The 13,219-nt window shown below is 40.4% G+C and overlaps 2 protein-coding genes across 3 annotated transcripts in view; both read right to left on the reverse strand.

Moving 5' to 3' along the window:
• slc25a17 (solute carrier family 25 member 17) overlaps window positions 1-13,219 on the reverse strand; it is a 191,015-nt gene that overhangs the window by 5,184 nt on the left and 172,612 nt on the right. The window contains exons 2-5 of one of the 2 annotated variants that reach the window (XM_080447229.1): window positions 2,825-2,989; window positions 2,613-2,673; window positions 2,044-2,110; window positions 436-587 (exon numbers count right to left, since the gene is read on the reverse strand). In XM_080447229.1, the coding sequence (XP_080303355.1) occupies window positions 436-587; window positions 2,044-2,110; window positions 2,613-2,673; window positions 2,825-2,899 (355 nt within the window). In that variant the 5' untranslated portion in view covers window positions 2,900-2,989. Of the gene's footprint in view, window positions 1-435; window positions 588-2,043; window positions 2,111-2,612; window positions 2,674-2,824; window positions 3,008-13,219 lie in introns of those variants that run through there. The other variant, XM_080447228.1, reaches the window with a different exon arrangement.
• On the reverse strand, window positions 4,293-12,784 carry rpusd1 (RNA pseudouridine synthase domain containing 1). The gene is made up of 6 exons (XM_080447344.1): window positions 12,640-12,784; window positions 11,195-11,430; window positions 10,739-10,862; window positions 8,954-9,056; window positions 6,115-6,216; window positions 4,293-5,084 (listed from the first exon to the last, which is right to left on the reverse strand). Exons 2-6 carry the CDS (start codon window positions 11,395-11,397, stop codon window positions 4,663-4,665), a joined length of 954 nt encoding a protein of 317 aa, XP_080303470.1. The 5' UTR covers window positions 11,398-11,430; window positions 12,640-12,784; the 3' UTR covers window positions 4,293-4,662.

The following is a 13,219-nucleotide window of genomic DNA, read 5'->3' on the forward strand; positions in this document are numbered from 1 at the left end:
GTAAATAGAAAATATATATATGTTCACTTCCGGATACCACTTTCATTCAATCAGGAGAGAGAACTCATAAAGGATACAGCATAAGCATGTGAAATTATTACTGATGAAACAAGTTAATGAGCTGACGAAATTGGAATACTATAAAATTGAAGCTGATAAATGGGTTCTCTTTCCTTGTTAAATGAAATTGATAACGCACCTGAAAATGTATTTCCTGTTTATTAAAGAACTGAAGAGATGGGGGGACCCCTGTTACTCAACAAACACTCTGATTACTATCCGAATATAGAGGTTTGACTTTTTAACAATACAAAAAAGTTAGTTTCAACCAAAAAATATCACTTACAGTGCCTTTAAGTTTTGTTTATAACCATTATTACCGAATAAGGGTGTTGGGGACAGCCTAAATAAATAAATACAATACAAAATTCTCACCTGCAAAAATACCTATAACTAAGTCACTGCCGGGTGTTGATTTTTGTCCCCTAAGCCAGCTAGCCTTCATGCTGTGGAAGCAGTAGAAGTACACAAAGTTGGAGCAGCAAAGACTGCAGATGACAGGGAACCAACCTCTGTATGGAGCTAGTCTGCAAAGGGGAAGAAAACAGAGTCACATGATGGAACATTGTCCAGAATAATAATACCTTTATATATGGCACTTTATTCATTCCAAATTTGAGAAGACTACCACATGCTATTGTTTATTTACAATCAAAAACATTGTAATGAATAATTCACAATGTTTCTGTCACAAGATTGGTATTGTTTTATTAATTATTTTGGGCATTTTATGCTTTATTTTGATTGTCAGAGAATTAGGAAAGGTGGGAGACAGGGGGGATTACTACAGATGTCAGATTCAAAACAGGGACCAAGAAAGTCTATATAGCCTTACAGTATTGATATGGTATGTGCTCTTACTCAGTAAGCTACAGGGGTGCACCAAGATTATTAAAATGTTTTAATCAGAGACAGACATGTTTAGATACGCTACTGACAAACTGAGTGAGCCTGACACTGTAATGAGTTGTGTTCCATGAAAGTGGATGGAACAAGTGCCATGAAAACATTCAGTCTTGCTATGACATGTCCCGTAATGTAGGGGTTTTCACATTGAGGGACCCCCAGGAGTCCTTGAGTGGGTTTGAATTGAATAGTTACATTTCTCTATAATTCCATTTACTTGAAATGATTACATTACAAAAAATGTATGCGTGGCTACTTTAGTAACCACTCAATATCACCACTATATTTCTCATGTACAAATGATTACATTTAGATTGCAATATTTAGTGTTAGTTTAATTTAATTTAAATCAAAACATATTTTCATATTAGGTTAAATATATTAAAATAATTCAGAATTATTTGAAATGGGGGTCCATAGCATAGAGGAAGTCAATTTGAGGGTCCATGAGATTGAAAAGTTTGAAAACCCATTCCCGATTATTTATTTTTGTAATGCCCTTCAAAATGACTTTTGTGTACTTAATACCTCCTAATCAGACACTATCTACAGGCTGTTTTAAGTTGAGGCTTATCAGTCTTGCTGACCATGGCATTTGACTGTAGCATGGCTGTTGCGTCATTAACCACTGAGGGGAGGACGACATTACAGACAAAGCAGTTTGACTCACCAGAGTCTATCACCACAACTTAGAAATAAAGACAAGATTTAAAAATGGAGATAAGCACTACATGGACAACTATAGATCAGTAAACCTTCGTCCTCAATTTTCACAAATATTTGAGAAATTAGTTGTGAAATAGATGGATCTCCTCATTGGTAAATAGATTTTTTGTGTGAAAACCAGTATGGACTCATGGAAAATAGAACTACTACTTGACTTGTCTAAGATCTATTGTAGCAGTGTTCCATCGACTCAAAAGTGGGTTGATAATTGGGTTGTGATTTTGTGAAGAAAATAACCTTTGGGTCTTGTGTGAAATTAGTTGAAAGCCATTGTACTATATAGGTGATATACAATTTCAGGCCAAGGAATTCCTTTTGACTTCACTCCCTTCTGCTTGCCATTTTACTCACAGTCCCTCCTCTTTGACAATCTCTGCCAGAATGGTTGGAGTTGACGTAGCCTTCCGCTTATCATCCACTGAACAACCCAGAAACAAAAAGATGAAGAGAATGACTATCAGGAAAATAAATGTCTTGATTGTCTTTGTCATACTACTGCAAATGTAATACCATAGCTACTGCTAGTACGGCAAAATATTGTTATTAATTATGGTTGTTCATGTATTTGTTTGTAAGATAAATTGAGAACAGATGGGCAGATTTCCATGCAACTTGCAGGCAATGATCAGTAGACTACTAGTAACTAGTGACTACTAGTAACTTTTGGTTCAAAGTTCAAAATGTAGACTTGCTATTAATTGTCAGTAGGCTGACCCAATGAGATGATTAACTTTTGGGTTGAAAAATATAGAAGACATGTTTGTTTATCATTATGCAGATTTTGTTCCTTTACTCATTCATTCATGTGGAACTTTTTTTGTACAGAATGTCAGACTGTCAGAAATGCTTAACAACTACTTATCAATCTTTTAGGGTCTATTCATATTAATGTCATCACTTTTTCTTGTTCTATTGTTTACCTTGGAGTCTTAAGCGTGCAGTATCCAGGGGAAAGAACACTGTCATTGCAGTCACACTTCCCTGAAACAGTCATTTTTAAAACATTCTTTATAGACAATAGAAGATGCATACAAAAATAAAGCATTAACAGGGGCAATTAGAAGGGGTATTAGTCATATATATATATAGTCATATGCCTTAATTTATGAGTATTAAAAAGTTGTTTATTTACCACTGCTCCAGCAACCGCATGCACCAAGCTTTGGTACGAGAAAACCTCTGTGAATCTAAAATCGTCGGGGTTCATTTTGACAGGTGATCTGTGATCTAAACTGAATTAGAATACGAATGAATGTGGCTTTTTGATTTCAGGCTTAAAGACAATCTGTCAACAGAACTATCCTGGGTTCCTCTGAGACAGTGTTGCCAGATTGTGCGAGAGAAATAAGCAACCAGGTCTATGAAAACAAGCCCAAAAGAAGCGACAGGAGCACTCTAACCACAAATACGTACAAGCTCACAACGCGTCGCGTGAAATCTTGAAAAAAGTTAAGAATATTTTCAAATCCACAAAATCTTGTACGGGCGTCTCTAGCAGCACAAACAAACAAATCAGAAGGGTTGGGGGTCTGCGGACAAATACATACATTAATTTGGGGGTCCATGACGTGAAAATGTTTGGGAACCACTGGTTTAAACATTTGGAAACAAGCCCAAGAGAACGCAACCCGCAACTAAAAAAAGAAGCCCAAAGTCGCTTATAATAACCGGACATGGCAACGCCGATTGCGCTCCTTCCTGTTTGCATCCAAGTCCAGGAAGTAACCAATGGACAACCATGACGTCAGCCCACTGATTCCATTGGCTAGCATGTGATCTCTACTTTCTCCTGATTCGTTGTAACAGCTGACACACAAAATAGAGACCACGCCCATGTTAAATTTCAAGGACCCCCAGTTGATATGCAATAGGTCACTGCATGGCCACAGACTCCCACCCAGTTTAAACTCTAGAATAAACAAATGGAACTAAATGGATCCGGAGTAATAGACCTGTAAGGCTCCATTTGGTTTTACTAAACTTATCAATCTAGTTTGATATAGCTAGTGGATACCCCCAGGAACTCCCCAAGGATCACTGGGGATCCCCACATTGTCATTATGGTCAGATATGCTGTCTTCGGTCAGGATGAATTCCGTTAGTATCTATCTGTATAGATACTAGATACTGTATCTAACTTTGATCAAAAGTAGCCATTCTTTAGTAGCAGTTCTATAGTCGTAGACTCGTACATGTAGGCTAATAATGAAGAATAACTGTTAGCCATCAATAATTTAGCTGAGGATTCTCAATGTGGACCCACGTTGAGAATTAGGCTATAGGAGAGCTGCGTAAAGGAGAGGATGGGGGCAGCAGAGTTAAGGTAATATGATTAGAGAAAAGGAGGTCAGAGGAAGATGGAAGATTTGGACTACCTGTAGACTTACGAGATGTACTCTCACATCCCAGGCTTGCTTTCTCCTGTCATAGCGTGAAATTGAGGGCTGACCCGGCTGGCCCAATGAGGGAAATACGGTAGTAGGTTCCATTTAGTTAGCAGGTATCCCACATCAAACTCATTAACTTTAGATTAACTTCCATAACACTCGCCTCCTCAAACCAAGATGTCATAGATTCATTCAGGACAATAAATGTTTAATATTTATCAAGTATGATTTCTTTTGCTTTTTTTTATCCTGTCCAACACCACAATAAATGATACACAGTTGTTCCTTTTCCTCCAGGTATTGGTGCAAGAACTGGGGTCATAGACCCTATTCAAACTATGGAGACACTGCTTTTCACTTTTTTGTTTCCCTGTTGTTCATGATGGGAAGAGATCATTTTAATAATAATCATAACAATATGCTTGTCACATGTAGTATTTGGCTTACAGTAGCACACAACATGCCAAGCAGTCAGCAAATGAAAACTTATTTTACGTTGTTACATTTACAGTATATTTATATGAATAAATACAAAAATAAGACACAGAATAGATCAACCACAAGATGGTGCTACTGAGTAATGTCAGTCCCCAGCCCATTCACTCAGCCACTGTTGACACTTCATCCTCTGTTCCTCACTCTCCTCTTCCTCCTCACACTTCTGTCCCCTTCTCCCCTTTCTCCTCCCCTCCTCTCTCGCTTCTCTCTCTGCCTCCTCCTCCCTCCGTTTCCTCTCTAGCTCCTCCATCCTGCTCCCCAGAATGGCCTCCACGGTGCCCTCCAGAGGCCGCAGCGAGCGCTGCGGGAGCCACTTGGGGTCAACAGCAGGCAGAAAGGGGTCTCCAGCAGTAACGAGCAGGGGCTGGGGTTCCAAGGGAATGTGGAGGAAGTGTGCGTGCAGCATCATGCGGTATGGGGCGTCGTCCGTTCCCAAGCTGTAGGTGAAGTCTCCCACGATGGGGTGGCCCATCGCACTGCTGTGGACCCTCAGCTGGTGGGTCCGGCCTGGGAAATTGTAAGAGATTGAAAAAAACGTAAAATAAGAAAACTTTGTCAGCTAATTTTGGTACACCTATGTTAATTTATCTATTTGTACACACTATGAGTTAAATTAACACGGAGGATTTTATTGTGTAACAATAAGAAAAGCATTCCATAAACAAGGATACACAGGGCCTGTGGATGATGCAGGAGTTGTCATCCTGTGCCTCTACTAGGCCTGTCCCCGACTAAGGATTTGTTTAGTCGAATCTAATTGGCGACTAATTGCCAATAGTCGACTGGCAGTCGACTAATAAAAAAATTAAAAAAAAGTCGAGGTCAGGCCTAGCCTCTACTGACATTTCTCCCAATCACCTTTCCTACTGTCCATCTCAACAAGGCAAAATAAGAATGCAGTGAACTGTCAGTGTACACTGCCCTAAAAGGACCAAATTGGTGTCAGTTGTCATCGTCAAATGAATTCACAGCAACAGCCATATAGCGTACATAAACAGACCATTTTGGGGTTTTTTATTCTTTAATTCCGCATCTGCTACACAATGATTAAAATGTTGCTTAGCTTACCTGAATAATTGAGACAATGTTTAGCTAAACAGCATTACCCACTACATACAGTAAGAAGTCATGAATGTTTACATTTTGTTTATAAATCAATACAATATTTTCTCCAGGGACTTTTCTGACTTTTCAAAGTCAATCTGTGCTTTACAATGCATTAAAATCTAACAATAGTTTAGAAGGACGGACGGCCGGACAATGTGCAAAACATAGTCTCTGCCATGCCTTCGGCCTGGAAGAGACAATTAACAAAACACAGCGTGTTTTGATATTTTTTTGGCAGCAATGTCAAGTATACACTAAACATACCGGATTGCAGGAAAAGTCCATTAAAGAGTAGAATGCCCAGATAGAATGTGTGTGTGTGTGTGTGTGTGTGTGTGTGTGTGTGTGTGTGTGTGTGTGTGTGTGTGTGTGTGTGTGTGTGTGTGTGTGTGTGTGTGTGTGTGTGTGTGTGTGTGCACATGTTCCGTACCAGTGAGAGGCTGGAGCAGCACCTTGGTGACAGGGTCTCCATCATACGTCCCATATTCCAGCACTGTGACCTCAGTTTGACATGGCTTAGGGTTCTCACAACCTGAGGCAAAAGGACAAGCAAAGCAGGGCGAGACAGTAAGAGACAAGAGAGAAAGTATGTGTCAATGACACAAAACAAATCTTCTGCATGTGTCCGTTATAAAACTTGCACTAAATAGGGGGTTGTGTAACATGTATGCCTGTACTTATGTTCTCTCCATACACACCAACCAGAGGTCGCGTTAGTCCGATAATTGCCGGTTTTGACCGATTTTTTATGACAAAGACCGGAAAAAATAAATCTATTTGGACATCCTGACCGGTTGATAATGACACGGCAGTTCATTAATTATCACCGCAAATCAGGCACATTTCAAATCCTCTTTGCAAGCTCTCTCTCTCTCGCTCTTGCTCGCTCTCTCTCTCTCTCGCTCGTTCTTTCTCTCTCTCTCTCTTAACAGCGTGCGTGTGTTTCTGGGAGAGAGAGAGGTAGAAAGAAAGAGTGCGTCACACGCTGTGAATTTACACCTATTTCCTGTTAATAATAACCAGTGTAAAATGTGCTGCATTTGGCGGTAAATGGGAGACACTTTATTGTGAAGGTACAACAGGAAGAACAGAGTTGTTGCTGCTGTTGCGTAGTTGTTGCTGCTGCTGCGTAGAGACTGTGGTCTCGGCAGCCAGACATAGACCGCAGTCCGGTTACAAGTTACATTACATAAAGTTGTGTATTTAACAGTCAGTCACACACAAGTTGTATCATTACGAGTTAGAATATGTCACAGATACTAGGCTACTACAAGGGCACTTGTGAGCAGTGTTGGTTTATATTACTTAGGAGAGTAATATGTTACTTATTACTTATTACTCCTTTGAAAAGTAATAATATTATATTACTTATTACTTGGAATCAAGGGTAATATATTACGTATTACTTTATATTACTTTCCCCGCGCCCCCTCGCAAAAGAAAAGACGTGTACAGTTTTTTGCCTTTTAGAACTGAATCCAATTTAATGGAACAATAGAAAACAGTCAACAGTCTTTATCCTTTTAAGTATTTTGCTGCTGCAAATTCCATATTTGGAATTGGAACAATAATTATCCTTACAGGAACAACATCAATCTGAACTGCACACACTGGCTGACTGCCTGAACATTTCTTAACCTTTTCAACATATCTTACACCAGTCAATATTAATTAGCCAAAGTGCAAGGGGGGAGGAGAGAGGAGAGGAGATATAGAGCAGTGGTTCTCAAACTTTTTCATGTCAAGGACCCCCAAATTGACACTTATTAGCCCCCGGACCCCCATTTCAAAAGATATGCCAGGGACCCCCATAAGAGAAGATTTGTTACGGCTCTAGCAGTGATTCTCAACCATTTTAATTTCAAGGACCCCCAGTTTGACATGCATTAGGGCTACAGACCCCCATTTAATGGCATTTCTATCACTTGGACCGCAATTTAAATTGTAAAATCTATGTCAATTTAACTCTGTAGTAAAGTTGGCAAGTTGTCCTACAGTTTAACAACAGTGCAGGTTGAAGATGAAATATCCAACACAGATGTGTAAATACTCTCCACAACAGCTATAGGCTACTGCAACTATGGTATCGAGGTGAAACATGACGTTAATCATAATCGTGGACCTATTTTTAACTCTATGAGGTGGACACGTTAAAACGTTACCACGTTGAACTGAATAGCTCTATGAGGAGACGACAAGATTCTCACAACTCATCAACTTTCCCACGGCTGTCCGAACTAGACGCGCGGACGGCATCCACTGTCTATCTATACAGTATAACCTCCTGTGAGTGAGTAGTGGTCTATAATTTATTTGCCTAACAGGTCAGCTGAGCCACGTTATGAAGGATTCATCTGAAATGCCCAATTTTGTGCAGTGCCCTTTGATTGCGTTCAAACGCAATTGATTATTGAGAAACCATTACGCACGCAGCATGCGCAAATGGTAATGTAGGTAATTAATGTATTTGTGTAAGATGACCCTGCTATATAAAATGTGTATATTATGATGGTTCATGTTCAAATAGCTCAATCCAAAATATAATGCTGTAGGCCTAAGTATTAGGCTGTATTTACGCACCTGCTTGTCATTAAGGAATATTAATAATTATGACCGTTATTTTTGTCAGATGTCCGATAAATTTGAATCCTTCCGGACATTAGGACCGGCAGATTAAAATCCTAGCGCGACCCCTGACCAACACAAGTACAGTACATGTACCATAGGGCTGGAAGGTAATATCGACATGGATTTATGCAACGGTATGGATTTTTACTATGCCATCGTCTACCATATACTGGAGCAGCCATAGCTGAATGGTTAGAGAGCCCGCCTGGGAAGCCAAAGGTAAGGTACCAGGTTTGATTCCAGGCCTCAGCAATGTGTCTGAGCAAGACACTTATCCCCTAACTGCTCCCCGGGCACTACACTAATGGCTGCTCACTGCTCCTAGTAGTTATAAGATGGGTAAAATGCAGAGGACAAATTTCACGTATGTGCAAATATACAGTGACAAAAAACAGCCCCAAGGAATGGAGACACAATTATTATAATCATATTATTATTATATACAAGTAAAAAAGCAACAGTAGTAATATGTAAAAGTAACTAGACCACTTTGGATTGTATTACAAGATAAGGTCATGCAAATGTCACATCATATCACGTCACAAAACCTGTCCGTCAAATACCGCTATAACGGCAGATAGCTCAGGTCAGAAAAATATTGTGATATGATATTTTGGACACATCACCCAGGCCTAACATACCCTCTGTTCCCTCGATGCACATCATGTGTGTCTTTCCCTCTGTGGAGTTCTTTCCAATAGAGAAGTCCAGAGTCCTGGTCGCCTCGTCCACCAAGCCACGCACCTGGAACACAACAATACTACCAATGAGCTTCATATAAACAATGACCTAAGCTATGACACTTTGCTTTTTCATTTAATAACATCCCTCCAGCCATCTGTCTATATATAATATCTGTCAATCTATTGTGTGGTGTGCACTGTGCAGGAATGTGAAGATGTTTTGAGTTGGGGGTGCTGAAATTGTCAGGAGCATACACACATACAAACATGTCATACTAGGCTCGAGCAGTATTTCGTTAATAAGGTATACCCCGGCCGGTAAATCCCGTCTGTATAATTTTCAATACCGTTATAAATAGTAAGTAAATTGTGTTATGAAACTGGGGGGGAAAGGGGGCACGGTGGTGCAGTCGGTAGCGCTGTCGCCTCACAGCTAGAAGGTCCTGGGTTCGATTCCCGCCGGGGACGCTGTGGGCGCTGGGGGCGTGTCTTCTCCTCCGCGTCATCAGCGCCCATACCCTAGGTGGGGTTGGTGAAAGGGCCTACTCTGTGTGGAGTTTGCATGTTCTCCCCATGTCTCCTAGGGTAGTTAATACCCTCACAAAAACATGTAGTAATCCTGGTTGCTATACCGCCTCCCCCATGACAGCCGGGGGACACCCTGGGAAGGGAACTGGTTGGAATAACGTGTTCCTTCCACGCGCTACGTCCTACCAGGGAAACTCCCCCCTGTCAGGTAACAAGAAGGTCAGTTGGCTCTCATGCATTGAAGGAAGCATGAGCTCGGCCCTGGCCTCCCTAGGCTGAAGGGGACTGGTGTAGCGCTGGTGTAGGGCAGGTGTAGGGCAGGTGTAGCGCCCAGGATCACTTAGGAAATTGGCACCGGGTGAAAAAAAATGGGTTACAAAAATCGCGGGATAAAAATTTCAGAAAAAAAAAGAAACTGGGGGGGAAAAGCAGCTGTGTGAGGTGATTTGTGTTTGGAAATGGATGTTGTATTGCCCACTCAGATAATGCCTGTCCAGGTATATTTGGTTGGAGACCCATTTTAACCATTTTCTTTTTTGTCAAACCACAACAACACCATTCTCAGTTCATTAACTAGCAGACAATCTACCCTTGCACTACACCTCCTGTCAAATACCGTCATAATACAGTATACCCAGGTGTAATGTCTGGAAGTTGGGGGAAAAATGATACTATGTCATACTACATTAAAATCTGTGAAATGTAACCCCTTTAGAGATCACGTATTGACAAAATAATGACTTAAGGATATATGACATCACTGATAATACAATACCGCCTATAGTTTGTCCACTGAATAACAAACTGAACCCGAAGGACACACAAATCATCCCAGGCATAAGGGACAGCAATTTTTGTAGCTTCACAGTTTACACAACCTACCAACTAAAAAAGTAAGCTACATTAAAAGAGAAACAACTGTATCATTGCACAGTGCACTGCACACCCACGTAGAGAAGTGAAAATAATAAAATCCAGGCAAGCTTTAGGTCTATACAGTTTTTCAAATTCTAAGAATTATGCAACGACAATAAATGCCTCCGTTCAATAAACTGAAATCTAACAGTTGTTGAACTGGCAGGAAAATGCAGATAGTACATACAAACAAACAGCATAGCATCGTACACATATTGCAATGCAGCCACAGCACAGCAAGCACCAGAGTAGAGACAGACAGACAGACAGACAGAGAGACGAGTCCCTGTGTTTCCATACCAAGGCGAGGTAGGCCTTGGTGACTGTGCGGTCCTTGAAACATCGGTACGCTCGGCCGGCTGCTGCCTTGTTGAGGGCCACACACAGAGCCCCACTGGTGGAAAAGTCCAACTGGTGACAGAACCTGGCAGGGAATCACCACAGGGGAGCAGCATTGGACAGAAGAACCTTTGCACAATAACGCTTCCTTGTATAAATAAACAGAAAAACTAAACATAAAAGTGAAATTGAAATATGAAACCACATGTTCTGGCTGTTGTTTATGGCTCACACCGTCCGTTCAGTGTCTTGCTCAATGAAAGTGCTTAATCCTTTACATACTCTGTAGGAGTAAGGATGGGTATGTTTGGGATGCACGTTTTGAGGAGCGAGTGTCATACTATAAGCTACAGTAGCAGTCTTATTACTACAATACAAAGTATCGGTACTAGGTTAACTTAGTCCTCTTTCTCTCACCTGAAGCCATAGTAGGTGTCAGGATCGGCCAGCTCTGGGAAGCGATGTCTGAGTTGTGCCTGCACCGTGTGATTCTCGTACCACATCTTGCTGTCAATGCGGATGTCCCAGTGCTTGTCCACCACGATGTAGTCATTGTCCTGATGCAGTACACGCAGTCCATCCAGACTGCAGGCTGGCTCTGTGTCTGTGGTGGCTGCCATGGTCAATGACTGACAAACTCAACTCTCTTGGTCCTAAAGAAAGAGGACCGTTTTGTCTTGACAGTTGTCTCTTTTCACATCTGCAAATAATTGTAGTTTGCAGTTGCACTAATAATCAATTTGGGAACTATTGGGTTGTAAACAAATTCAGATGGATGTGCCAGGCATTTAGACACAGCTGACTGATCTGGGAGTTTCACCTGTAATTGGTAATAGAAGCTACACTGTAAAATCCTCAGTATTTCTTATCCATTTGTAACTTTGAGTGTACAGATATGTATCCAAATGCAAATGGAGCATTGTATGCAACATTGTGTGCACTAGAGAGTTAAATAAACTCAAAACTCGGTTTAGCCCTCTCTTTCCCATTACTGCAAACCACCAAACAACGGGAAATGAGTAGCCTACCGCTGATTCTTGTTTGCGACCATTATAATACAGGAGATAACTAGTATAGCTAGCCCTGGATGACCAATGGGAATGGAAGCAGCACCTCATGCATAGGTTTGCAGAGATGAGAGATGAAAAGGTGTGAGTTCATGACATCCAGTAAGTCAAGCGAGTGATGCAAAGTAACTAAGTAAGTACTGTACGTAAGTACAATTCTGAGGTATTTTTACTTTACTGGAGTATTTGCAATTTTCAGTACTTTTCCTTCTACTCCACTACATCTCAGCAAATATTATACTTTTACTCCACAACAATTATTTGAAAACTTTAGTTACTAGTTACTTTGTCGATTTGGATTATTATTACAAAACATACATTAACCACTTCAGCCAAGCTCACAACTTGTACATTTGCTATTTTCAAAGGATTGTAATACATTTTATATTATGATACCTTGTGAGATTCTGCATAATGAATACTTTTACTTTTGGTACTTTAAGTATATTTTGATGCCGTTTTTACTTTTACTCAAGTACATTTTTATTACTGGACTTATAGCCTTAGATGTATGTACATCATAGATGTATTTTTTATCAATTTTGACATTTGTATATCTAAAAGTCAGACTCGATAAAATACATCTACGATAGTCTTGATCTAAGGCTAGGACTTTTACTTTTCTACATTGCAGTATTGATAATTTTACGTCTGCCACTGCTTTAGAGATGTGACGTGCTTGCTAACACATGTGCTAACACCGCTAGCTATCTTTTAAGCTTCCCGTGAGAGTAACACTGACTGCCATATGCACAGCAGCTGAAGAAGCCAGATAAATTGAAGAAGTTAGTTTACCTTCATAAAGGAATGAACACAGGACACGTGGAAATCATAGATGTAAACAAAACACGTCAGAGGTTTTGTTTACATCTGGTGTGTGAGTCGCAGGCTTGCTTAGCTGAAGGAGAGCGGCGGAGCCATCTACGGTTTCTTCTTCTTCTTCTTCTTCTTCTTCTTCTTCTTCTTCTTCTTCTTCTTCTTCTTCTTCTTCTTTGGTGTTTTTTGGCAGTTGGCAACCATTTAAGGAGCATTACCGCCACCAGCTGGACTGGATTGTGAACTGGACATGTACAGTAAACCAATAAATAAAAATAAAACTCTATATTCTATTCCCCATCTTCGGTTTACTTCCCGTATTGTGATCTGTGTGAAGTGGGTGGACCTGAAACTTTACAAAATCACACTAGCTAAGCTGACCTCTTTACATATAGACCTAGAGAGCAGTAAAATAAGTCATATGCCATTGCTATCAAATCTAAAATATTAATATGAATGTTGAATGCCTCTAGTTATCTTTATTTTTTTTCTTTTATGCCTCAACTTCAATGTTTTCTGAATGAACATTGTGAAGCAGATGTTTTCTCCAGGTAAAGTG

This window comes from Gymnoscopelus braueri (genome assembly GCF_963280865.1).
Source record: "Gymnoscopelus braueri genome assembly, chromosome: 13".
Classification (NCBI taxonomy): domain Eukaryota; kingdom Metazoa; phylum Chordata; class Actinopteri; order Myctophiformes; family Myctophidae; genus Gymnoscopelus; species Gymnoscopelus braueri.